The sequence below is a fragment of the Patagioenas fasciata genome, chromosome 18 (assembly GCF_037038585.1).
Source record: "Patagioenas fasciata isolate bPatFas1 chromosome 18, bPatFas1.hap1, whole genome shotgun sequence".
Lineage (NCBI taxonomy): Eukaryota > Metazoa > Chordata > Aves > Columbiformes > Columbidae > Patagioenas > Patagioenas fasciata.
In genome coordinates this window covers 9,759,683-9,785,438 of record NC_092537.1, presented here as the reverse complement: position 1 = coordinate 9,785,438, position 25,756 = coordinate 9,759,683, and the positions used below count along the sequence as shown (strand labels likewise).

The window sequence follows — 25,756 nt, the reverse complement described above, 5'->3', positions numbered from 1 at the left end:
GTGCGCAGTGTGCACAGGCGATGCCCAAGCCTGGACCTGCCTACCAGGTCTGCAGGGGGACCAATGTGCTTTTGGATTCAATCTCAGCAGCTGCTGGCACAGGAAAGACAAATGGAAGCTGTGCTCAACTCCAGCAGCTCTGCTGGGTGCACTGAGCCCCACGGACCAAAGCTGCCCTGGAGGGGAAGCCCTGGAGGGGAACAGGGAAGCAGCACATACCTCCACTCTCAATCAGCACATCCAGGAGCTCGTCCATCTGCTGACTTCGTGTTATCTGCTGCAGCAAACGACAAAGAGGAGAGTGGAGGGCGTTAGGAGGAGAGTCCCTCCAGCTACATGCCAGGTAGGTGGCTCTAGACCCCACAAAAGGCTTTCTCCCATGCAGGAGAGATGACACTCCAGCACGGGGCTGGCAGTGGCTTCCAGGTGAGCACTGCGGGGCTCTGGGACAGGCACGGTCGATCCAGGGAGCACAGCGCCAGGTCCCCACAACCAACTTTTTGGACCCAGCACCTTGCACTGGCATGTACCTCCTTGCACTCCCTGCAGCTCCCTGGGGGCAACACATCATTGTCCTCCTCTCCCTGACTAGAGACTGGAAGGAGTTTCTGCCCATCTCCCTGCCAGCCAGCTTAAGCCTATTTTCATCACTGCCAACAGCATTGCTCTGTTTTCCTAAAGGCACCATCATGGCCAGCACTGAGGTTGCTGACAGACTCTCATGGGACGTAAGAGGTTCCTGGGTGATGGGAACAGTCCTTCCCGTGGGAACAGTGCTCCGGGATAGGCTGAAGGTGGCAGATGGCACAGCGCAGGGCACTTCAGAATGGGCTAAAGAGGGAAGGCAAGGTTTCCTGGTGACTTGGGAATGCTCAAGAGTCTGTTTCTCACACAGCACTGAGCACCCCAAAGAAGAGTACATTGAAGTCACAGAATCACAGAATGTTAAGGATTGGAAGGGACCTCAAAAGATCATCTAGTATTCGTGTGGGATGGCAAGACCCTGGGGTGGACTCGTGCCTATCATCTGTGCTTCATTCTGTGCTTTTCTGCACAGAAGACACTATCCCATCCAGCATGGTGTCTGGCTGCTCTGTGGCAGTCATTCAGCAACAAGCTCTTCAAGAAAAGCCCATTCCTTATGGGAACAGACTTGTTTTACCCAGAGAACCCATAACGGGTTGTAACTGCTGCAGGTGAGCTACATTAACCACATAAGAACACCTTGCGCAGCCCTTGTCCTATAGAAAATAAAAACCATGCAGTTACCTGCTTTACTGCATCCTCATAGGGTGGAGGCTGCTTTACCTCTGAGGGGGTTGGGCTTGACTTACAAAAACTTGGGGATGGAATAGAAAACTTTTGACCTGCCTGCGTAGCCATCTGCACGGGGGAAATACAGGGAAACTGAATCAATGCACAGGGATGCACGGCAAGAGGCCCAGCGCTCTGTTGAAGCCAGAGTGGTGCCAGGGAAGTGAATGATTTTGTGGGTCAAATCAGCTCAAAAAAAATGCCAGGCCTCTAGGCTAGAGAGAGGGAGGTGATCTGGCTTCGTCAGCCCAACTCTGAGACACAGGGTCAGGCTGGCCTGTGGATGCTGCCAGGGCACAGGCACGATGCCACAGAGCATCCCAGTGCTTGGTCCATATGAACATGCGGAGCAAGTGGGAGAGAGAAGTTGCTGCTGGTGGTTGGCTGCACCCAGGGCTTCTCCAGCTGCCTGCCAGCCCCTCTGCTGGGGACCTCTCTGTCACCACCTCTCCAGGGATCTCATTGAGCCCAGGCCTGGGAAGACCCCTTAACGGAGTCATTGCCAGGCCAGTACCCAGCCCTTTCCTGTGCCAAACATCTGCGTATCAGTGCCAGCTCTTTGCCAGTCCCTGCTTCCAGGAGGGACCTTATCTGAAGGTCCAGCACTTGCCAGCTGCTGTCCCCGTCACCCCTAGGCCCGTGTGTGCCCTTCTCCACCATCTGGCCACAGCTACTCGTCCCATGAGAGCCAGTGCCAGGGGACACAGCGTGGCTTTGGCAGGCAGGTTGGATCCAGAGGTGGATCCCAGGCAGTGGTGAGGACACTCAGGCGTGCACACCCTGGTCACCTTTCTGTGGAGGGCAGCTCAGAGAAACAGTGTCTCTGGCGTGGCAGGGGCAGCCCTGTAACGCTGGGCACAGAGAAGGAGCTGCTCCCGCCCTGGGAGCCCCTTGCAGGCAGCAGAATGCCCAGGATCAGAGGTGTCTCAGCCCGGAGGAGGTGTAGGACACCACGGGGCCACCTCCTCCCTTCACTGCTTGTGCTCGGGCATCAAGAAAGGAGCTGTCGATGCCCCTGAGGTGTCGGTGCTCTCTGCTGATGTTCACTGACCACTGCCCAGTTGTGCAGGTCAGCCCCGCTGCATCTCTGGGAGTATTACCATACAGCACTGAGCCTGTCATACCCACAGTTCTGCCTCACTGCTCAGCTCACCCACAGCTCTGCCCCACTGCCCAGCTCACCCACAGCACTGCTCCCCATTGCCCAGCTCACCCACAGCTTTGCCCCGCTGCCCAGCTCACCCATAGTGCTGCTCCCCACTGCCCAGCTCACCCCAGCAGTGAGCCCCATTGCCCCCTCACCCCAGCAGCACTGCACCCACTGCCCACTCCGCTGGCAGCACCCAGTTTCTCTGCACCTCTCTCCCTCTCCCTGTTGCCCACCTCACTGTCAGTGCTGTGTGACACCCACCCGTGTCACCCATCTCACCATTCTCTGAATGGCTTAGAGCCCACACTGCAGCCCCTTTCTGCCACCTTGCAGCAACACACCCCCACCCAGCTCCTGCTGCTCACTGCTCTGTGTGCTCACTGCCAATCCTGAGCTTCCCTGCTCCAGTGCCAGTTGTTTCGCAGCAGCTGTTGCTCTGCTGTGCGGCTGTTGTGCACTCAGCGTGCACTTGCTGTACATCTTTCCTGAATGCAGTGTGCATGGCTTGCACCACTGTGTGCGTTTTACAGACTGTGCAGTAGGTATTGCTGCTGCCTGGGAAACTCTGGTAGGCTGTTGAGATGAACTGGGACAGTGATCAGCAACAACTTGTGCTGCTTTTGTGTGTTGGCAATGCGTGCCCCTCTTTAAGCTTTCGTACTGGTTCAGAGGGCTGAGTAAAGACTGGCAGATGCTGAAGGGGCAGCTCTCTTTTGTGCTGGTTTCCTCGTGGGGAAGCATGAGCTCTATCTGAGTGCAGACCCCAATTGCAAGCCCTGCTTTGTCTTCCCATGAAAACACTTCCCATAGGACTGGGGTAACTGCTTTCCTTCAATTTACTGGTCAAAATCCCTCACACACTGCTAGGAGCCTCTCAGCAAGATGCTGAAAAGCCCTGCAGCACTGCAGAAGGGCTTTCCCAGGGGTCTAGGAACCTCTGCCACAGCTCTCCCAAGGGCTGAGGGATCTGTGCTGGTGCTTTGCCACTGTGGATAGAGCTTTTCCAGGGCTCCATGGGGCAGAGGGAGCTGTGCCAGGGCTTCCCCGGGGTGGAGGGAGCCATGCCAGGGCTCCATGGGGCAGACAGTGCTGTGCCAGAACTCCCCCTGAGGGGAGAGGCAGCTGAGATAGGGCTCTTTTAGGGCAGAAGAAGCTGTGCCAATGTTCCCCCAGGACAGAGGGAGATGTGCCAAGACTCCTCCAGGGGCAAAGGGAGCTGTGCCAGATCTCTGCAGGGCAGAGGGAGCTGTGCCAGGACTCTCCCAGGACACAGAGATCTTTGCCAGTGCTCACCCAGGGGTAGAGAGAGCTGTGCTGGGGTCCCCTGGGGAAGAGGGGAGCTGTGCCAGTGCTCCCCCTGGGCAGAAGGAGCTGTGCTGGGGCTCCATGGGGCAGAAGGAGCTGTGCTGGGGCTCTGTGGGGCAGAAGAAGCTGTGCTGGGGCTCTGTGGGACAGAAGGAGCTGTGCCGGAGCTCTGTGGGCCATGGGAGCTGTGCTGTGATCCCCCAGGGCAAACGGGTGTGGTGGCAGCAGGGCTCCCCAGGAAGTTCCCTGCACAGGACCCTGCAGTGCCATCAGCTCCCACCCCGTTGTCCCTCTGGGCTACTCTCTGCCTTTCTAGGCAGCCCCACATGCTGCCACATCCCCTGGGTACCCACTGTGGGTGCCAGCAGCCTCAGTCTGATAGGAAAGGACTCAAACTGGGATGTTTGACTGACTCCCCACAGACACCAGCGTGTTCACCACTGAGATGCCATCCAGGTGCTCTTCACTTACCGATGCTGTGCGAAGGCAACTGTTGGTCTGTGGGGACCCGCTGCGCCCTTCTGCCTGCGAGCCAGGGGACACCGAGAGGAGATAGTGGCTGTTGGGGGATGGTGGCAGGCTGATGTGCTGGGGGCTCTTCGCAGCCCCCAGCGGGGAGTGCTGGGGGGAGCACTGCGGGCTCAGGAATGTCGAGGAGGTGATGGTGCTTTGCCCTGTAGGTTCCAAGCAGTGGCTATTTACAATGTGAGGCAGCTGCGGCACCCCACAGTTACTCAACTTATCCGAGCTGCTGGCTTGGCCTTTCAAGGCAGTTTGTTTGGATGCAAATGGACAGCTGGACACCGCATTTTCTTGCTTGATGGGCACACCAAAGAAATGCTGAGCAGGCTGCTGCTGCTTCTCTTCAAGGCCATTGCTTCTCTTTCGCTTCTGGAGCTGCATCCGTAGCTCTTCCACCTGCCTCTGCTCTTGCTGCAGCTTCCACGTCAGTTCATTGATAACCTTCTGCTTCTCCACCAGCATCTTGTCTTTCTCTGTGTCGATCCCTTCCAGCTCCAGCTGGATGCTCCCTCCATTCATGCTGCTCATGAGGCTTTCTTCAGCATTGCCATGAACGGGAGATGGCTGGAGACCGAACTGTGGAGAAGACATGGGCCCGTCGTTGAATGTGTCTGGCAAAGAGCCGCTCACAGAGAGATCGGAGGAGGCTGGAGAGATGGGTGGGGTGGAGCTGGTGCTGCCAAAGTGGTAGAAGCCATTTGATAACATGTTGGTGGAGGACTGTGACTGGTAACTTGACAGGGTGCTTGTCGGAGTGACTGGGAAGGTGACGGTGGTAATCTCACTGAAGTTTGGCACCGTGTTGCTGCCGCACTCCTGGAAGGGTCGCAGCCGTTCCATCAGAGCTGTTTTGGTACCCGACACAGGCAGGCCTCGTATTCGGAGCTGCTGTCTCAGTTCTGACACCTAGAAGGAAAATCACCAATGATCAGTCCCAATGGCAGATGAGCCCTTTAGAAACCCAGCATTCCTAACAAGGAGCCACAGATCAGAGGCTTCCAGCTTTCTGCTTTAAAGCTCTGACCCCCTAGGGTCACTGTTTCACCTGCAGTCACCATGCACAGCCCTGACCACTGCACATCTTGCAGTACCTTGACCTTTCTTAACAGGAAAAGTTTCCTTCTTCTTCCAGGAGCTGTGACTGTGCTCCATGAACCAGCAGTGGTCCTTGGGCCATGGAGGTCACCCAAGATTCTCTTCCTAGCAGTAGGTCTCTACATGAGCAGAGGACTTATATACAAACCAGGAACTAGCCAATGGCATCCTTTAGCTCAGAGAATGTGACCATGTACCCTGGAGACAGATACAACAGTTCAGACATCTGAACTGGGGCATCACTATGGCCAAACTCATGTTATTTTTACATCATCTTATTTCTTTCTCTTAATAATGAGTATTGCCCCCAGGTCTCCGCTCCTAAAATGTCTCAGCCTTCCCCACAGCTGAGGCTCCATTAGCAAAGTGTAAAAGAACCACTGATGGGAGTGATCCTCCCTTATGCCCAGCCTGTCTTGCCTGCATGACAGATTTAGGTACTGCTCAAAGCAGTGCTCGTAACTGCAGACTCAAGGACATTCCTGCTTGTGCAAAGAGCTGAGCTGGCCTGGCTGCAGTGACCACTGCGAAGCTGAGTCACTAAGAGGAGGCCATGCTGACATCCCAGCCTGTGGCTGGTCTGCTAGCATCATCCGTGATGTTCACCACAAAACCACAGAAGGTTTGGAGCCATGAGCTGCAGGAGCAGTAGCACAGATCCTCCTTTAGACCTTGACCTGAGGGCCTGCAGCCATCTCAAGTTACACCTAAGGTTTGCTGACACATGCCCTGGAACAGAAACCTGCAGAGCAGCAAACCCATGTTTTCAGCTACCGTCATGGTGACCAGTTCCTGGCCTCGCTTGATGTACTGGGTTTGCTCACAGTGTGGTGGTTTCAGTTTGCTGATCTGCAACACACATTCACTCTCAGCCAGCTCAGCCTGTGGCACTACACTGCACACTTCAGGGGTAGCAAAGCATATTCAGACTACGAGATTCTGCTCCCGTGGTGACAGTTTGTACTCACTTTCAGATCATCCAGGTTAGATGGCAGAGGGCCTGGCTTGATAGATGAGACACAAGTCTGGCCTGAAAAGGTTGTTTTCACAGGAGAAAGGGGGGTGTTGTTGACAGAAGTTGATGAAGAATTTGAACTTTTGACCATTTGTTCATTTGATTGCCTGAAATAACAAAGGAGAGTTGGGTTAACTTGTCTGCTCCCCTGGGGTCTCTGTACCCCAGGTACCATCTCTCTGCTCCCTCAGGGCTGCTGTCTCCTGTGTGGGACCTGAGGGATCACCAACCCCATGGAAAACCCAGTCAGGCTGCAAGGAGATTGCTGGTGACCCACCAGCAGGTTACAGGTGCTCCAGGCAGCTCACAAAGCCGGAATAGCTTTGCAGGAGACTGTGCTATGTTCCCAAGCTCTTGTGTTTCATTTGCATGCATCTATACCCCTTACACTGGCCCAAATGACTATAGGAAGGGAAAGTTTGGAGGGAGACAGGGCTAAACCATGCTACTGGCACATTGCCACTCACTTTAGCTGGCCTTGGTGCATCCCTGTGTAGCTGAAGTGCTGCTGCTGCTGCTGTTGCTGCTGCTGGCTGAGGATCTGAAGCTGCAGGAAGAGCTGCTGCTGCTGGAGGAGTCGGGCATATGCAGAGTCCATGGGTGGAGGAGACTTCTCTGCCTTCTGATCCGGAGGGATGTACTGATGATACTTCAGCTTCTTCACCTTGGGCTTGGTGTCCTTGGGCTTTTTGTGACGGTTCTTGCTATCACTGGATGATTTGGACTGTTGGTCCAAGAAGGCAAGGAATTAGCTGGGAGAAGAGCTTCTATCACCCCGTGAGAACTCAGAGGCCTGGGACAGAGAGCAGCAGCTCCTACTGACACTCTGGCACTCCAGCTCCAAGAGCTGCTGAACCTGCACGTGGGGGACTCCCTCAGGGTCACGTTTTATCTCAGTTGTGCTGGAGAGCACATGAGATGGAAAACGGCCCTTCTTGTCTGGAAGATATTTCAGTGTTGCCTTGTATCTCCTGCTCCTAGCCCCAGGGGACATTTCCAGTGCAGGACCTAAGCAACCACCTCTTACAGGATGCAATATCAGTCTAACAGCAGTTTTTGACAACAAAGTTTGTCTCCCTGCATTATTTCAAGCCTTAAGAACAACCCCCCAGATCTCCCACATGTGGGGTGCAGCACAGGGGCACTACAGGCTGGGACAGAGCTGGGTGTCCTGGGCTCACTCCCACTCTCGAGGGGCCTGGAGGGACAGGTGTTACCTTCACAGTGGAGGTCACCGGGAGCGGTGGGCTCTCCTGCCCCGCTGCCTGCTTGGGGCTGTCGCACCGGCTGCCCTGCCCCGACGCCGGCTCCGGTGCATGGCCATCGGTGCTATGGGGGTGATCCTGCCAGGGAGAGGTGAGCATGTGATGGGAGAGGGGATGTGAGGCCACTGCCCCGGGCTGGCCAGCACAGATGGCATCTGCCCACAAGGGGGCACATGGTGGCCCATTGCCCCTGCCTCATGTCTTCCTCAGTCCCTCAATCCATCCCACATGCCTCAGTCCATCCCAGACCCCCATGTCTATCCCAGCCCATTATCACCACTTCTCCCAATCTATCCCATAGAATCACAGAATCATAGAATCATTCTGGTTGGAAGAGATTCTTGAGATCATTGAGATCATCAGCCACAGCCTCACTCTGGCAGTACCCCATGCCACTAAGAGCCTCATCTACACGTCTTCTAAACCCCTCCAGGGATGGTGACTCCAGCACTGCCCTGGGCAGCCTGGTCCAATGCCCCACAGCCCTTTGGGGAAGAAATTGTTTCCCAGATCCAACCTCAACCTCCCCTGGCGCAACTTGAGGCCGTTTCCTCTGGTCCTGGCGCTTGTTCCTTGGGAGCAGAGCCCGACTCCTCCTGGCTCCAAGCTCCTTTCAGGCAGTTCAGAGATCAGAAGGTCTCCCCTCAGCTCCTGTTCTCCAGCTGAACCCCCCAGTCCCCTCCCAGACCCCCAGTCTCTCCAGTCCACCCCAAGCCCTTTCCATTCTCCCCAGTCTCAGCCCAGTTTCTCCAGTCCCTCCGCCCCCCGTCGTCCCGTTCCCCCGGTCCCGGCCCCGCCCGCCCCGCTGCAGTCCCCTCTCCCGCCAGCAGGGGCCGCCGCAGCCCGCGTGCCGTCGCTGGGCCGGGCCCGCCCGGTGTCCTGGGCCGTACCTGGGCCGGCCCGGCGGGCGCGGCGGGGGCGGGCTCCGGGGCCTTGCTGCCGGCCACTGACTCGGTGGAGCCCGGCGAGTCCTCGCTCCTGGCCTGCTCGGGAGACAGCCCGTCATTGCTGCTGTCCTCCTCGAAAGCGAAGGCGTCGGCGGGCTTGGGGAAGCTGACCTGGGTGCCTGCCGGGGGAGAAGGGCGGCGGTCAAGGCTGGAAGGGGACGAGTGCAGCAGGGCGAGCCTTGTGAGATGCCTCCGTGCCTGCCTACCTCCTGCAGACCTGGCCGAGCGTGGATGTGGTACTCGGAGGGCTCCAAAAGCTCCTCCCATCCCAGCTGTGCTGGGGCAGCTCCTGCCTGTGCCCCCGCAGCCGCGGCTGGTGGGACTGGAGCTGGCATCAGCTCCTGGCCCGAGCCGTGACCGTGTCACTCGAGACAGGGAGAGAGGAGGCCCTGGAGCCTGGATTGCCAGGTGGGGCTGGCACAGGGCTGTCCAGCCCCACTGCTGAGCTGACACAGGGAGAAGGACGTTGGAGTCTCTCTCTCCATCAGCTGAGCATCCCAACCCCAAGCCCATACCATGCGTGGGACCCTGTCCTCAGCAGAAGAACTAAGCTTGAAATCCACCCTGAGGGTGACCCATCTGTTCACAGTGCAAGACCCGATACGTGTGGACACAGCTGCAGCTGAACTGAGGCTTCCAGATCCTGTCTCTGTGCAGAAGCTTCACCCGCATGCCATGCATCAAACTGCTGCCATTGCCTCCTCGCTGCCCCAGACATCACTTCTTCCCTCTGCAAAGCTCCCAGCACGCTATCTCCTAGTCAGATGGGCAAGAGCTCTTGACCCCTGGCTTTTGCTGATAAATAAAGTGCTGAAAAAGAAAAGGTCCCATGTGAGCCTTGAGAGGGCTGCAGGTGGGGGTAGAGGAAGGAGCAGCGTGGCCACGCTCGTAATCTCCTCATGCTTGTGTCTGGCATTTGTCAGGCAGCTTGGCATGCTGATAGCGAGGTGACAAATGGGGAAATAGGAAGGGCCCGGGGACAATCTTCCACCTGTCCCTGCTGCGGGTCTAGCAATGTGCACCTTCTCACTGCCTCACACCCTCCTGCTCTGACCCTGCCCCTATCGGAGAGATAAGGGTTATCTCTGCTCGCTCTGGCTCATGGTGCCGGGTGGGGAGGGTGCATGGAGCCCTGGCTCCCCACCCCGGGCTGCTGCCCAGCCAACACATGGGGTGGGGATGTGAGAGCAACTGCATCCTGCGGAGAGTCTCTCGTCCCCGCTCTCCAGGGCATCGGGCTCCTCATCTGTCCCTGCAAACAGCGCCTGTCCCCTCTCCGTCAGAGGCAGCACCCAAACTGGGTCTTCCCTGAAGAACAACAGCACTGCATGATCTACGGGCTGGGCTGCGTGGGAGCTGCTCCCCAGGCACGCGTGGGCATCCTCTCTCAGGGAAAAATGACACCAGACAAGGGGCACTGCTGGATCTGCAAGACTTGGGATGGAGTTTAATAAGCATATGCTGAGAAATGGTGCCAAATCGGGAGCTCAAGGGACCCTCAGGACACAGCGGCAGCCCGGAGCACGACAAGAATGTGCTGCATCCTGCTGCTTGATACCGGGGGCCTGTGCCGGGTGGGAAATGCTGCCCTTATCTGTCCTGCTCTCACCCAGCCCCAGGCTGACTGTGTTGTTTTGCGATCCCATGTCTCTACTGTAATCTCAGGCAGAATGGTGTTTGCTCGGGACTGTTTCTAATGCACTGGGTATTGTCCTCTCAAGCGTATTGGACAAAGTGATGACAAGGACCTGGTAAAAAAAGGTTCTTATATCACTGCTCAGCTATGCAGGGCACTGGCGGCCTCCTGTCACTGGGACGTTAGGGCTTTCGGTCGGGGCCTGGCACTTTCTGCTCGCCCTGCCGGAGGTGATTAGAGGAACACGTCAGCTGAACTTTCCACTGTATAAACAGTTGAGATTCCAAGGTTAAAGTAAAATGATTTTAAACCCTGTCATTTTTCTGGTATTGCAAAAACAAAAGGCTTAACGTTCAAAAGTGCCAGTGCTCCTCTCTGCTTTGAGTTCAGCCCTTCGCCCCAAATTGTGAGCACCACAAGGCATCTCTGACTCTGAAAATCAGCTTGAGGATCCTTCAGCCTAGGGCTTTCTTCTGCAGAAATGAGGGCTGGCATTGTGTTCCTGCTGCAGGTGCAACACATCCTTCTCGTGGCACCAACAGTACCAAGTAACTTCATGTTTGACCCTAACGTGCTGTGTTTCACCCTAAATAGGATAAAACTGGCTTACAAGGCACATTTTTTCCCCAGCAATATGACAGAAGTGCATTGTGAAAGGAAGGAATTTAAAATAGAGCAAATTGTTTTGAGGCAGACTTTTTGTTTTTAACAAATTTGTCCTGTAAATCTCTGTTTGCCACAAGCTCCTGACAAGGCAGCTGGAGAGAAACTCTCTTCAAACTTCGAGCACACTTGCTCGGCCTCCGAGCCCCAGCCCCAGTGGATAAAGTTGTGCTCAAACTGCCTTCAGTGTTTATAAAGGGGAGATGGGGAGAATTTTTTAAAACTTTTTTTTTTTTTTCCACTCTTGTCTCCTTCGATAAGTGGCCGGGGAGATTTTACTTGAACTCTTCTTAAAAATTCCTCTTCAGACAGAGTCCTGGAACATTTCACCTTCAAAGGCAAGAGCCGTGAAATGCTGGAAATGGAGCAGCTCAAGGACCAGCCTGGCGAAGCCGCTGTGTGAACACTGCGTGCGCTCCACAGCGCGAAAACAAGAGCAGGAACAATCGCAGGGCAGGACAGGGCGGTATCTGAGCCTGGAATATTTCATGTCATTTCTTCTGGTTTCTGAGATGAAAGAAAAGTCAAAGTGTTTCCTGTTTCAATTCCAATTTTTGGCATCACTCCTGTCATTCAAAGACCTCTCCTGTCCCAAAGTCCTGCCACTGTCTCCAGCTTGCTCTGAGCCCCAAAACACGCACTTAACATGAGATTATGCCAATGGAACTAGTCCCATGAACTGAGGAACCAGAAGCAACGGAACAAGGAGCTCCCATGGGGCAGAGCACCTCTCACTGCTCCCTTGAGACCCGAGGGCCAATTTGGACACAAGGAGATGGCCCCAGGCTTCAAAAACACAGACTGCTGTCCTGGCACTGCAGGACCCTGCTGGCTTCATTGCTCCTTTCTCTTCTTTTGGACCTCCCTGTCCTGGCAATGGGGCCTGACTCAAAACCTGAGTCATCTTTTTGCTTCGTGTCGGCTCCCCTGCCAGCCTCTCTGCGGTAGCACGGGGGAAATAATTGTGGAGGATTCTGCCTCCCTCCTCCAGCTGGAGGTAGGTGGTGGAGGAAAACCCAGCTTAGGCATAAGCCAAGCACTGGGTAGCAGTTGGTACAAGGGGACCCTGCACCCCAGGGATGATTTCGCTTTCCCAGCCGTGCAGCATCCTACTCTGTTGGGCCTTGCGTGCCACCAGCATCAGCGCTAAAAAAGGAGCCTGTCTGAACTGGGTTCACTTCACCTCCACCTGCTGGGATGAGAAGCTTGTCCAGGCACAAGCGGGAGAATCCAGGCTGGCCTCACAACCACACGTGTGCACCCAGGTTCTCTCCCATGCGAGAGAGGAAGGAATGTCCTGTCTCCAGCAGTATTATGTGCTCAAAGCTTTGGGGAAGGAAAGGGTTTAAGAAGAGAGGTTCTGAGGAGACGTGCATGCTTCCATGGTCATTGCTATAAGAGTTGTCTTTTCATAGGCCGGGATAAGTAAGCACAGGCTGCACTGGACCAGGCTGCTTACTGTGAAAATAATAAAATTTAAGCAATAAATGCAGCTCTTAACTCCAGGTTGGTGACTTCAGGCAGTCTCTGTAGTACATCCTCGTAACCTTGCCAGCCCCTGCCCCATGCAATGCACACACACAACATGCATGTTCACTTCAACTACCTTTTATGGCCTCTTTCACAGCTGAGTCGACAGGAATAATATTCTTCTCCACCAGCTCCAAAGGACCCGGCCTGAGAGCAATCTTTTCATTGAGATCATCTGCCAGTCGGGCTCTTTTCAGCTTCATTTGAGTAGACTGAATGGACCCCTCTGCAGCTGAGTCTAAAAGGCCAAATGGAAGGATCAGTTCAGGACCTGGGGAACTTGTAAGGTCGGCAAGAATGTGTAGCTCCCCCTTCAGCACGGCCTTTTTGGGATGTGCCCAAAACCTAAGCATGGCTCAGTGCACAGCAGGAGCTGCTCCGAGGCTGGGAAGCAGGATGATGGATTAGATGGGGCTGGTGGGTTTTGGGACATGGGTCCTTCTCTGAGCCTGAGGTCCCTTCCCAGGCAGGAGCCTGTGTTTCCTAGCCTAGACTTGCAAACCCAGCCTGCAGCTGGAGCATCCTCTGCAAGGCCCAGGAATGATCTGCAATGGAAACTTCATTAATAAACTCTGACTAACATGAGAGACAAAGTGAACTCCAACTCCTTCCTGCCAGGACCCCATTGGCCCTCTGTTACCTACTTCTGGGGAACAGCTGGAGAAAAGAACCATTAACAGTGTTTGATAACTGGAATAAATGCCTTCTACTGGAAGATCTTTGGGAGTGGACATGTGGGAGTGACATGACGACAGTGCTCCAGGCCTTCAGGAGGAAAACAAGCAGGTGGAGCGGAGCATAACAAAGGCAGCTGGATCTGGAAGCTACAGCCCTACTGAACTCAGCTGAGAAGTTCCCAGTTATTTACAGAAGACAGAAGAGTGGCCAATTCAATAGAAAGTGGTGATTTCTGGAACAAATGTGATCTGGCTCCTCTGGTGGCATGGGCATGAGCAATGAAGGAGCACGATCCTAAACTAGACCATGTCTATAGCCTCAGACGTCTAAAGTAAGAAGGGCTGCACCTGGGGTGTGCTACTGTCAAAGATGGGACACTCTTCTGGAAGACATGGTGTAGGCAACACAAGCTAGAGGGAAAAATGCTCTGCAGGAGGTTGGGAGAGCTGGTCTGGGGTCACTGCTGGCCTCAGGCTGTGTAGGGCAGTGAACACGCACGAGTTCTTTGAGGTGAACAGTAGCAGAAGGTGTGCCTGGAAGGTACCACCCGTGTCTCACTGGCCCTGTCCATGCCTGGCGACTGCAGCTGCCGCCACATCTGGTTTGTAGTCCCCAGGGCCCAACTCCAGTCAGTATTGCTTCTATTATTTAACTAAGGGAAAGACACTTTCCACTTGTTTAATGGGCAGTAATGCTGCCTCATTTTAGGGATGGAGACCCAAGGGAAAAGCAAGGGAGCAGCACCAATCCAGCATGGGCCCCTTGCTCAGCCGCACTGCATGCCAGAGGAAGAAGAAATGCAGAATTCATCCCTGCTGAGAGTAGAAGCCACCATTGATAGTTGCCAGAGCGTGAACCTGCTTCTTCCAGGGGACTGACAGGACTTGAGGAGAGAGGCTGCACATCCTCCCTGTCTTTAAGGAGCCCGTTATCTCTGGAGATAACGGGGGACATGGCAGTGTTCTGCTGTCAGTGATGGGATGCAGCGGAGCCGTCCCAGCTCTCTGACTGGGATGGGACACTGGGATGGGAGAAGAGAGAGCTGCTGCTGCTCCCAGACCAATAGCAGGGCTTTACCTATGGCTGCACTTGGGTTATTGACTGCATCACCATGAATTGCCACATGAAATATCCAGAGTTAAGGCAAAATAAAAGATGTCCAGTTTTGGGAAGGTATTGCAATCACCTGCTACAGGTACATCAGTGTCCTGGACAACAAATGTCCCGGTTATGCTTTTCATGAGGATCAGACCTCAGCACCTCTGTGTAAGAGAGTCCTCTCTCCCAGTTGTTCCCTACCCCACTGTCCTCTAGAGCATCTTATACTGGTCCCTGCCAGAGATGGGACTGATTAGATAGCCTTGAGTCTGCTTCTGTCAGGGAATAAATGTGTGTCCTGCCTCCTGACGGCCAGGTCTGGACTGAATTCCATACAACATGTGTCTCATTTGAATCTACTTCTCACGAGTAGCTGGGGCAAAGTTACTCGTGATGGGAGCCCTGAAGGGAACCCAAGTGGGGCAGGAGAGACATGAGTCACAAGGCAGGAGACACAAGGAACATGTGGGAGAAACTCAGGCAGTCTTACCTTGTAAAATGTGCATATTGACCAGGTCTGATCGCTCAGGCCTGCTTCTGATCTTGTGCTTGAGATAATCTTCAGTCTGCAGAACACAAATGCAGAGAGTGTTACCTGGCTAGAGCAGCAATAAGGTACAGAGAGTGTCTGCCCCTGTGCTATTCTATGGTTATTTTGGATTTATTACAAGCTGGGTTGAGGGAGCTCCTAAATGGCATTTTTTTTTCTTCACTCAGACTGCAGCTTGTTCTTGGGCAGAAGTTCTTCAGAAAGGGAACAGTGTGCACGGAGCTGCTGGCTGTTCACTGTCCCCACTCCTAAGCTGTGTCCTTTCCAACTTCCCTTGGGCTTCTGATGACTTAAGTATTGCAAGAGCTTATGAGATGGATGAGACCTGTTCACTGGAAGCGGTGGGTCTGCTCTTAGCTTAGCAAACTGTGTCACCTTTGAGAGACTGTACTGTTAGCAATGGCTTCTGCGGGCAGCCTGGCACTCTGGGCTGAGATATAAAGCTGAGCATGTCATGAAGCTGCCCCAACTCTCTCCCTGGATCAGCCACAAGGTTTGGCCTTCCTGCAGTCCTGTAGCACCTGTGCTCTGTGGTTCCTCACCCCAATTATGATGTGGGGTTGGGAAAATCTGCTTTGCAGATCGCTGCAGCTAAGCTTATGATAAACGTGGTCCCAGAGCCTTGTGTCAGCTTCCTCATGGTACAATAACTCCTTCCCTTAGGGCCAAAATAGTCAGTGTTGAGGACAGCTGATGCTGAGAATACAAATATAAGCTTATACCCTGGTGAGGAAAAGCTAGAACATGGCTTGGATAGTTGAGATGCAAGAAGAAATAGTAAAAAAAAAGTACACAGTTCAAAAAGGTTAAACTCTTAAGAATAAATATGAAAGAATAGCACAGGCAGATGGAGCAAAACTGGAAAAACCACAGTACAAAGTGTACAGGATCATGAGAAAAAGATTTTGTAAGCACTTCTGTAGCCAGGAGAAGGCAATGGAAAGTGCTGTCTGTGTTCCATAAACAGGAGAAATAATTATGGATGCTGCTGAGATGGGTACAGGATTTAATGTCTTTTTAAAACCATCTTAAAAAATATATAAATGGCTATTTATCAATCAGATGACTAAGCCAAGAACCTTCAGCAACCAAAGAGAAGAAGCTCCAGTTATCAAATTGGAGAACAGGTCGGAGAATACTCGAGTTAAATGTTCCCAAACAGTTTGAGATGCACAAGGGTAGAGTAATAACAGCTGTCTGTGGGCTTCCAGGAAACTGGGCAAGGGAGAGCTTCAAAAGAGATGGAGAAACCAGGAAATTATAAACCAGTCAGAAAGATATTGGACCAAGTAATCAAACAATCTATATAAATGGATTTTGAAGATAACAAGGAGTTGATTAACAGCCAGGATGGATTCATCAAGAACAAACCATGTCACACCAGCCTAATTTCCTTCTATGGAGGGATGACAGATTTCTGTTACAGGAATAAACAATGAATGTCATGTAGCTTGACATTAAGCATGTTTTGACATTATCTTACATGGCTTTCTCATATGCAAGCCAGAGAAATTTGGGCTGGCTAAGACTAACATAAAAAAGGATCATAGCTCTGGGTCACCAGAGGAATTAGGAGTGGTTCACAGTCTAAACAGAAGAATATATCAAATCATGTTACACAGTAATTTTTCCTGCTAGTCAATATATTCATTAATGCCTTGGATGGCAGAAGACATACTCCTTAACTCTGAATCATTCAAGGCGAACAGATTACAATGCAACGTGATTTGGAATAGTTGAAGAGAAGATCTGAAATCCATTTGGTACAGTTTAAAGAAGGACATCTGGAAAGGACTGTCACAGTTAGACACAGCTAAGCCAGCTCATTAAGCACTGGGGTGGGTGAAGACTTAATCCACCAGAGATGCTTCTGTAGTCGTCACTGGACAGTGCAGAAATCAGTTACTGCATAAATAGAGGAAAAAAATAAAAGGCTCTGGAGAGTCTAGTGGTGAGCAGCTGAATCACTTCCCCAGACCAGCAGGCATCTTTCTAGGAGACACGACGAAGAGACGATGAAGAGTGTCAGATGGACCCTGGTAACACGGTCTTGTCTGTGCCCTGCATCCAAAAGGGTCCATGAGAAGGGTCTGGAGGACAGTTACAGAAACCATTCTGAGCAAGAGATGGGATCAGTGAGGGGAGGGTGGGCTGTCCGAAGGTGAGGTGGCTATAGAGAAACACGATGAAAAATGCTATTTAAAAGTCCTACAAGAAAGAAGAAAAACAGTCCTGCCTGAGCATGCATGGAGGAGAAAAAGTAATGGGCTTAAACTGCAACAGAAAAGCTTGGGCTGGGAATCAGGGGACACTTGCTGACAGCAGAGGTTGGAGAGCACTGGAGCGGGCTGCTGGGGGGTGGGATGTCCCTTGGTTGTCACACATCTGTCAGGAGTGAACCAGAGGAGGCTGTTCTGCTGGGGGCAGAGATGTGGTAGCCACCCCCCCGATCCCTGAAGCCCCACTGAGCCAGCCTGCCTCAGGAAAGCCACCCTGCTCTCTGTCCTCCCATCCAGCAATCTGTTACAGGACATTGACTTCAAAGTCTGCTGCACTGGCCTGATGCCAGCCTCTAACATAACCAGTGACATGTTTAAACAAATAATAGACATTTTATTTACTGAAGTCTTTATAATTTCTTATCCTTCCCCCCATACATTTTCCCCAACTTATTTTCACTGACACAATCCCTTGTTTGGACCATGTGTAGGTTTGCCTGGTTCCTGTGCCAGGCCAGAGCAAGCTGATGTCTACACCTGGATACAATTAAATTCACCTAATGCATTTCCAGCTAACCTTCAGATCGGGTCCTGACTTGGGCTAAGCTTGAATTGCTGTCCTACAGATGTGGCATTGCTCGTGCTGAACCCAGCATTCACACTGCATTAGCCTTTCTGCTGTGATTTCAGTTCCTTTTGACCTTTGCTGCATTTGTGACACTGGAGTGCAAAGAGTGGAGAAAGACCTCAGATGTGGGGATTTTTTTTAGCATCAGCTGAAGCAGAAGAGCTTTCAAAACACATGAAAGTGGTTATTGTTATCTGCTGTTTGCAGAACATCAGTTTGGAGGAATATCAGCTAAACAACAAATGCCATTGAGTAATTATCCAGAAACAGCTGCTGCTCCTTCCCTGTCACAGCTCTAAGCAGGGCATCCTTGCAAAGGAGTATATGTTTGTTATGAGCTCTGCTCATTAGTGGCTTCGTTAGCATGCTCTAAAAATGCAGGCAGTTTGGGATACACAAGACTATCCTTCCCTTTTCCCCAGGCAACTAGCCAGTGAAAGCCTTTGAAGAGAAAGACAAAGAGACACAAATGTATACTTAAACTGTAAAATATATGACACTTCAAGGATACTTTGGATTGCTTGAAATTTTGTAAGCATACTAATTTTTCAGAGTCATATTATGTTTCTTATGCTAGCCGTTTATTACCACAGGAGACTCAGGGCAAGTGATTTGGAGTGTGTTTAAGTTCCGAAGAGCACTTCTCCATATTTCACAATCATTCTTTCTTGCAAAGGTCCATTCCCACATGACTGTAAGCACGTTATGCAGATTAATGGAACAAACTTGTGGTTCAAGCAAAACCTGCATGACTGTTCCCTTTTCCGTGGACATCCCCCTGAGCTTGGTCACGGCTGGACTGCATGTGCTTGGAAAACCAGTGTGATTTCCCAAAAAGTGACCTCATCACAGAGTTTCGATGTGTTCTGGAAATGGTTACTTATCTTATCTCTGCCTTCGGCAATATTTAGGGAAGCCTGAGTGCAGTTAGATAATAGGGCTGGTGGGAGCCCCCTTGGACGTTGTGTGTCGTAATGTCCAAGCTGCACTGCTAAAAGCCACACTCTCATCTGACAAGTGTGGGCTCCCTGGGGACTTGCTCCAGGTGACAAAGGGCATCTGGATTCCTCCTGCACACTTGCTAATAGTTCAGCTCCGTCCTGTTTGCTGCTGTCCCTGCTCTAACCCCGTTGACCTGAGCAGGAGTGGAGAGCAGTCAGCACAGCAGGGGAGAGCTGTGGAACTGGACTGGAGAGCAAAACATCATTTCACCTGGCTGGACATTGACTGGAAGGACGGTCAACGCCATGCTGAGCTACACCCTGGCCACAGGCTCTTGTAAAGCCCATGGACTGTAGTGAAACCCCATAGCTGAGGGCACAGGTGGCCCCTCTGCCCTTTTAAACCTCCCCTGCTTCGAGAAGGGTGCTCCAGAGCATTTGTGAACCCTGGCTTGACCCCACCATGTCTGGAACCGGGGAAGAGGCCCTGACCCTTATCCTTGGCCACAGGGCCGGGATGGAGGATGCCAGAGGAGGTGGAAGGTGCCTTCAAACCCCGCAATGCATGCAAAGCAAGCCCAGTGTTCCCTCATTGGGGTGGCTGCAGGAGTTACCTTGGCTCGCTCCAGACTTTTTCGCTGTTCATGGAATGCAGATGGGCTTTTCAGTGCTGCAACAGGAAAGAAAGAGGAGCAGTCAGCACAGGAGCGGAAGCAAGCAGCCACCAGGATACTCGGTAACAGCGTTTTAATGAGTGCTATAAAAATAGCAACACAAACTAGCGGTTCTCTTTATTGCGCTGACTAAAAATAACTCAGGAAAGCTCTGGGAAATCCCATGCTCTCAGCCCGTCCATGGCAAGGGAGCAGGGGGGACAAAGAGCATGGGGAGCGCAGGGGGCACATGGGCAGGGAGGGGATGCAGGCTTTGGAACGCAGTGCTCCGTGGGACATGTCAGAGAGCAGATGCGGCTTTTCCCTGGAGTGTTTCCTGCAAGTCGTGGAAGGCACCGCAGCCCCAGAAGACAGATCTGGGAAGAGCAACAACCTGCGAGAGGAGCTCACCTGCAAGTAAAACCTGCTCACAACTGAGGCTCGAGGCCAGCAAGAAAACTGAAAAGACCTGCCTCTCCTCTAGGGACCACACGGGCACAGCCTCCAGCAAGGGTGTTTCAAGGCAAGACCCCGGAGCTATGGTCCTTTGTCCCTCTCCCATCGCTGACTACCTTTATCTCCTTTAGGTTCCCTTTCACTGGACATTTGTCCTGTACCCTGCCCAGAAGCATCTGTGTGCCATGGGCCCTCCCTGAGCAGCTTCCTGGCCAGGTACCAGGCAGCAGATCAAGTTCTCAGCATCTCATGATGCCAAAGAGGATTAATCCAAAGGGGCTCCCAAAGGAAATCCCTGGCTCTTGGACCAGTGACCACCAGTCCCATGGAGCAGTCTGAGGACCTTGCACATTTCCTTGTTTACTCTGCTTCAGTAGAAATTGCAACAGAATATGCATGGTGAAGGGGTTAATATTTCTCAGATCCTACAAAAGTTCTTTCTGGGCTGTATAAGCAAGAAAAATTAACTGTTCCGATTGGGACAGGAAGGGAAGGTGTCCTGACCCACAAAACCAGTTTGCTACAGCTCTTTGTTTGGCAACAGGAGTTCCCTTTCCATCTTCTCTATGGCATCAAATAAGGACAGAAATTATTTTCACACAGGACATATTATCCTCCATCAGTCTAGAGGAGGATGAAGAGAAGACTGGGGGCAGCTAAGAAATATTTGGAGGTCCTCTGAATTGGCTTTCGGAAGGCAACACCCAGGGCAGCCCCCCTCACCTCCTGTGAATTGCAGTAAAACACAGAAGGCACATTCCTGCTCCTGACATTTGGAAAGCAGACATACAGACAAGCTAGCATTACTGTGCCATGCTCTGGTGAGCAGCCATGAGGACTTGTGACAGCTGGTTTAATCAGAAGCAAAATAAAATGGTGCACATGAGAACATGAAGTTAGCAAGAGAGGTGACTTCTACAGTCCTGCTCACTGCGGCACTGGGAGTGTGCTATGGGCATTGACCAAACGCCGTGCCATTCAAGAGGAAAATGTCGCAGAATTTAGTCATTTACCAAGAGTTTTGGAGGAATTATGTGGATGCTGCAGCTTGTATTAGTCTGCAAAACAAATAAAGACATCGCTAGCACTGGTTATTCAGACAACTTGTCAGGGGATGACATGTCAGCTTGAAATCACTGAGGGTCTGGAGGCAACAGGGCAGAACTGCTGTGCTTGGTGCTGATAATCTTGGGACTATTGCCTCTAAGGGTTGAGTTGGAGGATGAGGTGGTGGCTGCGTACAGCAAGAGTGTCTTTACTTCAAGTACAGCTGTTTCTGCAGCTCATCACAGTAGGGGGAACCTTGCCTTGAGGAATCCCTGACCCTGCGAGCTGCCTCCCCCTCCTCTTGGATAGTGAGCAGGATGCGTCTGGTGTCAGGGCCAGACGCCTGTGCAGGTCTAGAGGAAAGGCTCGTCCGTGCTCAGCCCTACACCCTGCCTTTCTGCAACTGACCCCACATGCTTTAAAATGCTTTTACTGGGTCGGCACCAGTTTCACTAGGAAAATTAAATTGCATGTGTTATTGCATGAACTGGAAACTTCCTACTCGGTGAGCCTGAAGAACAGGGCAGGTTCTGCTCTCAGCTGCGCTCCTATGGATCAGGAGCGTGCTGTGTCTTAATGAACCTGCATCTCCCCTTGCCTTCAGAAGATCCTCCATTCACAGAGTCACGGGCTGAAGGGACACACAGGCTACCCTTGCCCACTAGTCTGCACCTGTCTTTATTTCTAGAGCCTTTTTTTGGATGTGTTGATTGTTTTGGTGTTGTTATTTACAACTTGAAAACACCTGACAGTTGGAGTCCAGCTTTAAACCTGAAGTGTTGTGCAACGCTACTGCCTTTTGCTCCTGAGCGTCCTCCTTCAGGCATTTTCCTGCCTTCTCCAGTGATGGGGCCATGTGAAGGTTTCACATATCAGCAGAACATCCAGGGGAGTGTGAACAGAGCTCAGGTATGCAATGGCATTGATCTTTTCCAGTCAATCCAAACACAGACTGAGCTTTGGTGAGGATATTCATCCCACTGTGCTATGCCCAGGTAACACTGACCCATCTCCCTTTGAGGTATCCTCTTGGATACCAAAAATTAGCTTCCTAAGGATTTAATCCAATGTTTCACACTTATTGTTCTATAGCTTCACTGCTGAACAGGTTGGCAGGCTTTGCATGTGGTCATGAACACCCCTTCCTACCAGGGTTTCTACAAGCCCTCAAAGCTTTTATCCAATGCTGTTGTGTTACTTTGACCTTCCCTCTTACTTACTGGTCTCTGTATAAAATGAATCAGTTAGGAAAACAAAGTTTCTCTGTCCTGAGATTATATCAGCAGAAAATGTACGGAACGGGTTGAAAACAATCCTTGTGCAAAATCCGATGTGCAATGTGGGATCAAGTGCACGCTCTGAGCCTTGTGCCAAACCTGAGCCTCTCCATGGAGACCAGCAATGCCCACCTTCTCCCTTTCCTCTGGGCTCTTCTCAGGCACTGTGGGTTACAGCTGTGCGGGCTCATTTCTTGCCCTCTTGCAATGCATGTGAACTGAGATCCTGTCCCTGTGCACCTCCTAGAGCCCCCCTCACCTGCTGGTCCTCAGAGCCAACAGGCCATGGGAAGATAGGCTCAAAGACTTTTTCATAAGGAATGACTGCTTGTGCCCAAGCCATGGGGAAGCTGGCTAGGGCTCCCATGTATTAAATGCTAATGTTTGACACTTAATTCTGAGGTTAAATTCAGCAGTTAAATTCTATACATTTGTTTTTATAATGGCAAAAGCTTCTTTTTTCCTACTACTTTCAGTGAGTGAACTGTGCTCAAGCTTCCCAAAATGGCGTTCTTGGACAGAAACCAGACTGCAAAATGTCAGCCTAGAAGCTGGGAGTGCAGAGAACCTGTAAGAAACAGGAAAATACCCCTCAGATGCCATCAAGTAATTTGGGTCTAATATGTGGCCTGGAATGTAGGGTTCTAAAGGTTAGCTGCCATTTGTAGAAGTGCAGTCTCACGTGTGCCAGGTACACAAACCTCTCAGCTGGCACCGCTGCTCATGTGTGTGCAGTGGGGTGTCCTGCACCCCGTCTGCATGTGCCCATTTTTACAGAGTGGACTTAGCAGTTCAAGGGATGTTAGACATGTTTTTGGCCACTGACTCTATTGCCAGTTCTTGCAATACTTTAACAAATGTCACAATATTTGCTTAAAGCTCCAACTTCTGGAGTCCTGGGATTGAAACGCTCACCCTTCGGTGGCAGGCAGCATAAAACCTGAACGCTTACAGAAATAAACAGAAGAAAAATGAAAAGAACCTGCATTTATCAGTCTTAAAACCATGTGATCATTTTGACAGTCATGATTTTTGCCATCCTGTTCAAGTTTTCTTACTGCTTGACACTGGCAATGCTGTACTGAGAAGATGTCTGTTGCTGGCTACCTTGACACAAGCCGTTAGGAAGGCAGCTGCAGGAGAAGGGCAGGGGCTGGGCAGGATGCAGCAAGCAGTGCTATCACCGTGCTCTTAGTGAGTCGTCGTTCTGCTGTTTAGACAAAAGCTGCATCGCCGTCTTCAAGGTTAGCCAGAAGGGACAAAAATGACACAGACTTTGGAAAGCTGTGACCTTAGCAGTGAATCCAAGGGGCCCTTGATGAGACAGAAAGGATGATTCTCTACCTGGGTCCCAGATAATCACAGATTTAGGCACATGGAGCCTGAACTAGCTCAGGATGGGATTATCCATTGAGCAGGGCTGAACTCCCAACTTCATTTCTCTGGTAGTGCTGCAGGCTCCCCAGATGCACCCGCAGGTGCAGCAGGGAAGCATTGTCATTCACTTACTTTCTGGGGTCTAGCAAGTGGCTTTCTGATGCTGAATCATTACACAATAATGCTGGCCTGGAGCTTGTCCTTCAGGCTTGAATGCCAGGTAAGCAAAGATGAGTGTGGTCAGAGAGAGGAAAGCACCAACATAATTTGTTGGTCTGCAGCAGGCAGACCCAGGTCTGGTTTCACTGCCCTCACCTGTACACTGACAGTTGTGCCCTGTGAGGTCCTGGCTGGGCACAGGCACAGATTTGGTATGTGTCACTCACCCAAGGGCTGCTTCTCTGCACCGGGGTTGAGGTGGCTCCCCACCTCTTCCTTCTCCCACACCTTTCTGTAGTGGACCATCTCTACCTCTTCCTTGTTCTGTGGGTCTGATCCTGCCACAGAGGTTCATGCTTTTACAGGAGGACATGACATTCTCTGCCCTTGCCTACGTGAAGAGCTTGGTGAGTCTTCTGCTTGGAGATGGATGTGCTTGTCCTGATACAGTGACTTCTGGGACAGGGAGCTATGCAGCTGAACTTTTGGATGGTGTAAGCTAAGCATCTCTCCTGACTTGAGTTTGAGCAGTGGCGTTATAACCTGTGTGGGAAATGGTGGGCACCATTGTACAGCACCAGGAACCATAAAGTTTCTACAGGGCAGGAAGCAAAGTCCTCCCAGTAGCAATCTGCTGGGAGCTGAGCAGGTCTGAGCAGGCAGCTGGTGCCACACAGTGCCCCAGTAGTGCCCGGGGTGAACACAGCTCCTCTGAGACAGGAGTAGAAAAAGGTAGAAGAAAATACTCACGTGGCATGATGCCTTGGTCTGCCAGCTGCTCACGGGTCCTTCTCTGCTGAAGCCGTAGCTGTAAAACTGAGAGAGAGAGAGAGTGTGTCAGGAAAAGATGTAGGATTTTGCTGAGCTACTAAGACATCTATCAGGGACTATGTGTTGGTGGGTCTGTGCGTGCCACAGGGGTCTGGCACTGATCCCTGCTGCTGCTGGACCAGTCTTGGCGCAGCAGAGTGCTCCCCGGCAAGGAGAGATGCCAGGGAGGAGCTGCAGGGCCCGCACCGACACAGTCCTCACTTTTGTAGAAAGATCATAAAATCACAGACTCACAGAATGGTTTGGGTTGAGGGGACCTTCCCAGCTCCCCCAGTGCCACCCCTGCCATGAGCAGGGACATCTTCACCAGCTCAGGTTGCTCAGAGCCCCGTCCAGCCTGGCCTGGGATGTCTCAGGGATGGTTCAGCCACCACCTCTCTGGCCAACCTGGGCCAGGCTCTCACCACCCTCAGTGTAAACAATTTCTTCCTCATGTCCAGCCTGAACCTCCCTCCTCTAGTTTAAAACCATCATCCCTTGTCCTATCACAACAAACCCTTCTTAAAAAGTCTGTCCCCGTCTTTCTTATAGGCTTGTTTTAAGTATAGAAAGGCTGCAATAAGGTCTCCCTGGAGCATGTGAGAGATGAGCAGGGCAAGGCTGCTTCTGGTGCAGGCAGAACCCTGGTGCCTGGGACAGACTGAGCCCTGCCTGGCACCTGTAACAGCTGCCTCAAGTGATCATGGCGTCAGCTCAAATAGTTTGTCAACTCTGAACTCTGAACCCGAGAGGTCCTCCCTCACCCCAGCACTGTGGGTTGAGTAGAGCTTTCCAACTCCATCACCCTCCTGAGGGCCTGGCAGCACTTTTCCAGGATGGGCACTGGATGGAGATGTGCCTCCTCTGCTGAGGAGTATGTAGATGGTGAGGAGAGGTGAGTGCCATCCCTGTATGAACCCACTGCTCCAAGGACCTGCCATCTCCAGTACACCTTCCTTCTGGAAGCAGTGCGCTGACAGATGGGAATGAACCACTCATCAGGGTCACTAAGTGGCTTAGCAGCACGGCCTCAGCTAGAGAATCAACTGGACATCTAAGAAAGAAGCACTTCTCAATATTTACAGCATGCAGTGACAGCCCACCAGACATCTGCAGCCTGCCTTGTGCAAGACTACAGCCTCCGGTGTGCCCCAGGACTGCACACGTGTGTTCATCCCATCACTCAGGTAACCCTGCCTGTACTTTGTGTTAGTAACATATTCTACACCTTTGTTTTTGCAAATTTGTCTTCAAGAAGATAGATACTTGTATCACAAATTAAAATATAAACTCACTTCCATATTTTTCCTGATGGAAACTCAGTACAGCTTGTTACAAGGATATGTATCTTTCAGTGGTCACAATATAATTCCACACATATCCCCTGCCCACCAGCATCCCCAGGCTTCATCCTCTTAGCT

At 51.9% G+C, this 25,756-nt stretch overlaps 1 protein-coding gene across 10 annotated transcripts in view; it reads right to left on the bottom strand.

Moving 5' to 3' along the window:
- MYOCD (myocardin) overlaps positions 1–25,756 on the bottom strand; it is a 253,456-nt gene that overhangs the window by 2,996 nt on the left and 224,704 nt on the right. For 4 of the 10 annotated variants that reach the window (XM_071816397.1, XM_065852452.2, XM_065852453.2 and 1 more), the window contains 10 exons: positions 24,276–24,341; positions 19,171–19,226; positions 14,709–14,784; positions 12,519–12,680; positions 8,557–8,732; positions 7,619–7,744; positions 6,869–7,125; positions 6,355–6,508; positions 4,241–5,197; positions 220–277 (listed from right to left, as the gene is read on the bottom strand). In XM_071816397.1, coding sequence (XP_071672498.1) covers positions 220–277; positions 4,241–5,197; positions 6,355–6,508; positions 6,869–7,125; positions 7,619–7,744; positions 8,557–8,732; positions 12,519–12,680; positions 14,709–14,784; positions 19,171–19,226; positions 24,276–24,341 — 2,088 coding nt within the window. Of the gene's footprint in view, positions 1–219; positions 278–4,240; positions 5,198–6,354; positions 6,509–6,868; positions 7,126–7,618; positions 7,745–8,556; positions 8,733–12,518; positions 12,681–14,708; positions 14,785–19,170; positions 19,227–20,678; positions 20,724–24,275; positions 24,342–25,756 lie in introns of all 10 variants that reach the window. The other 6 variants (XM_065852454.2, XM_071816400.1, XM_071816398.1 and 3 more) reach the window with 5 other exon arrangements.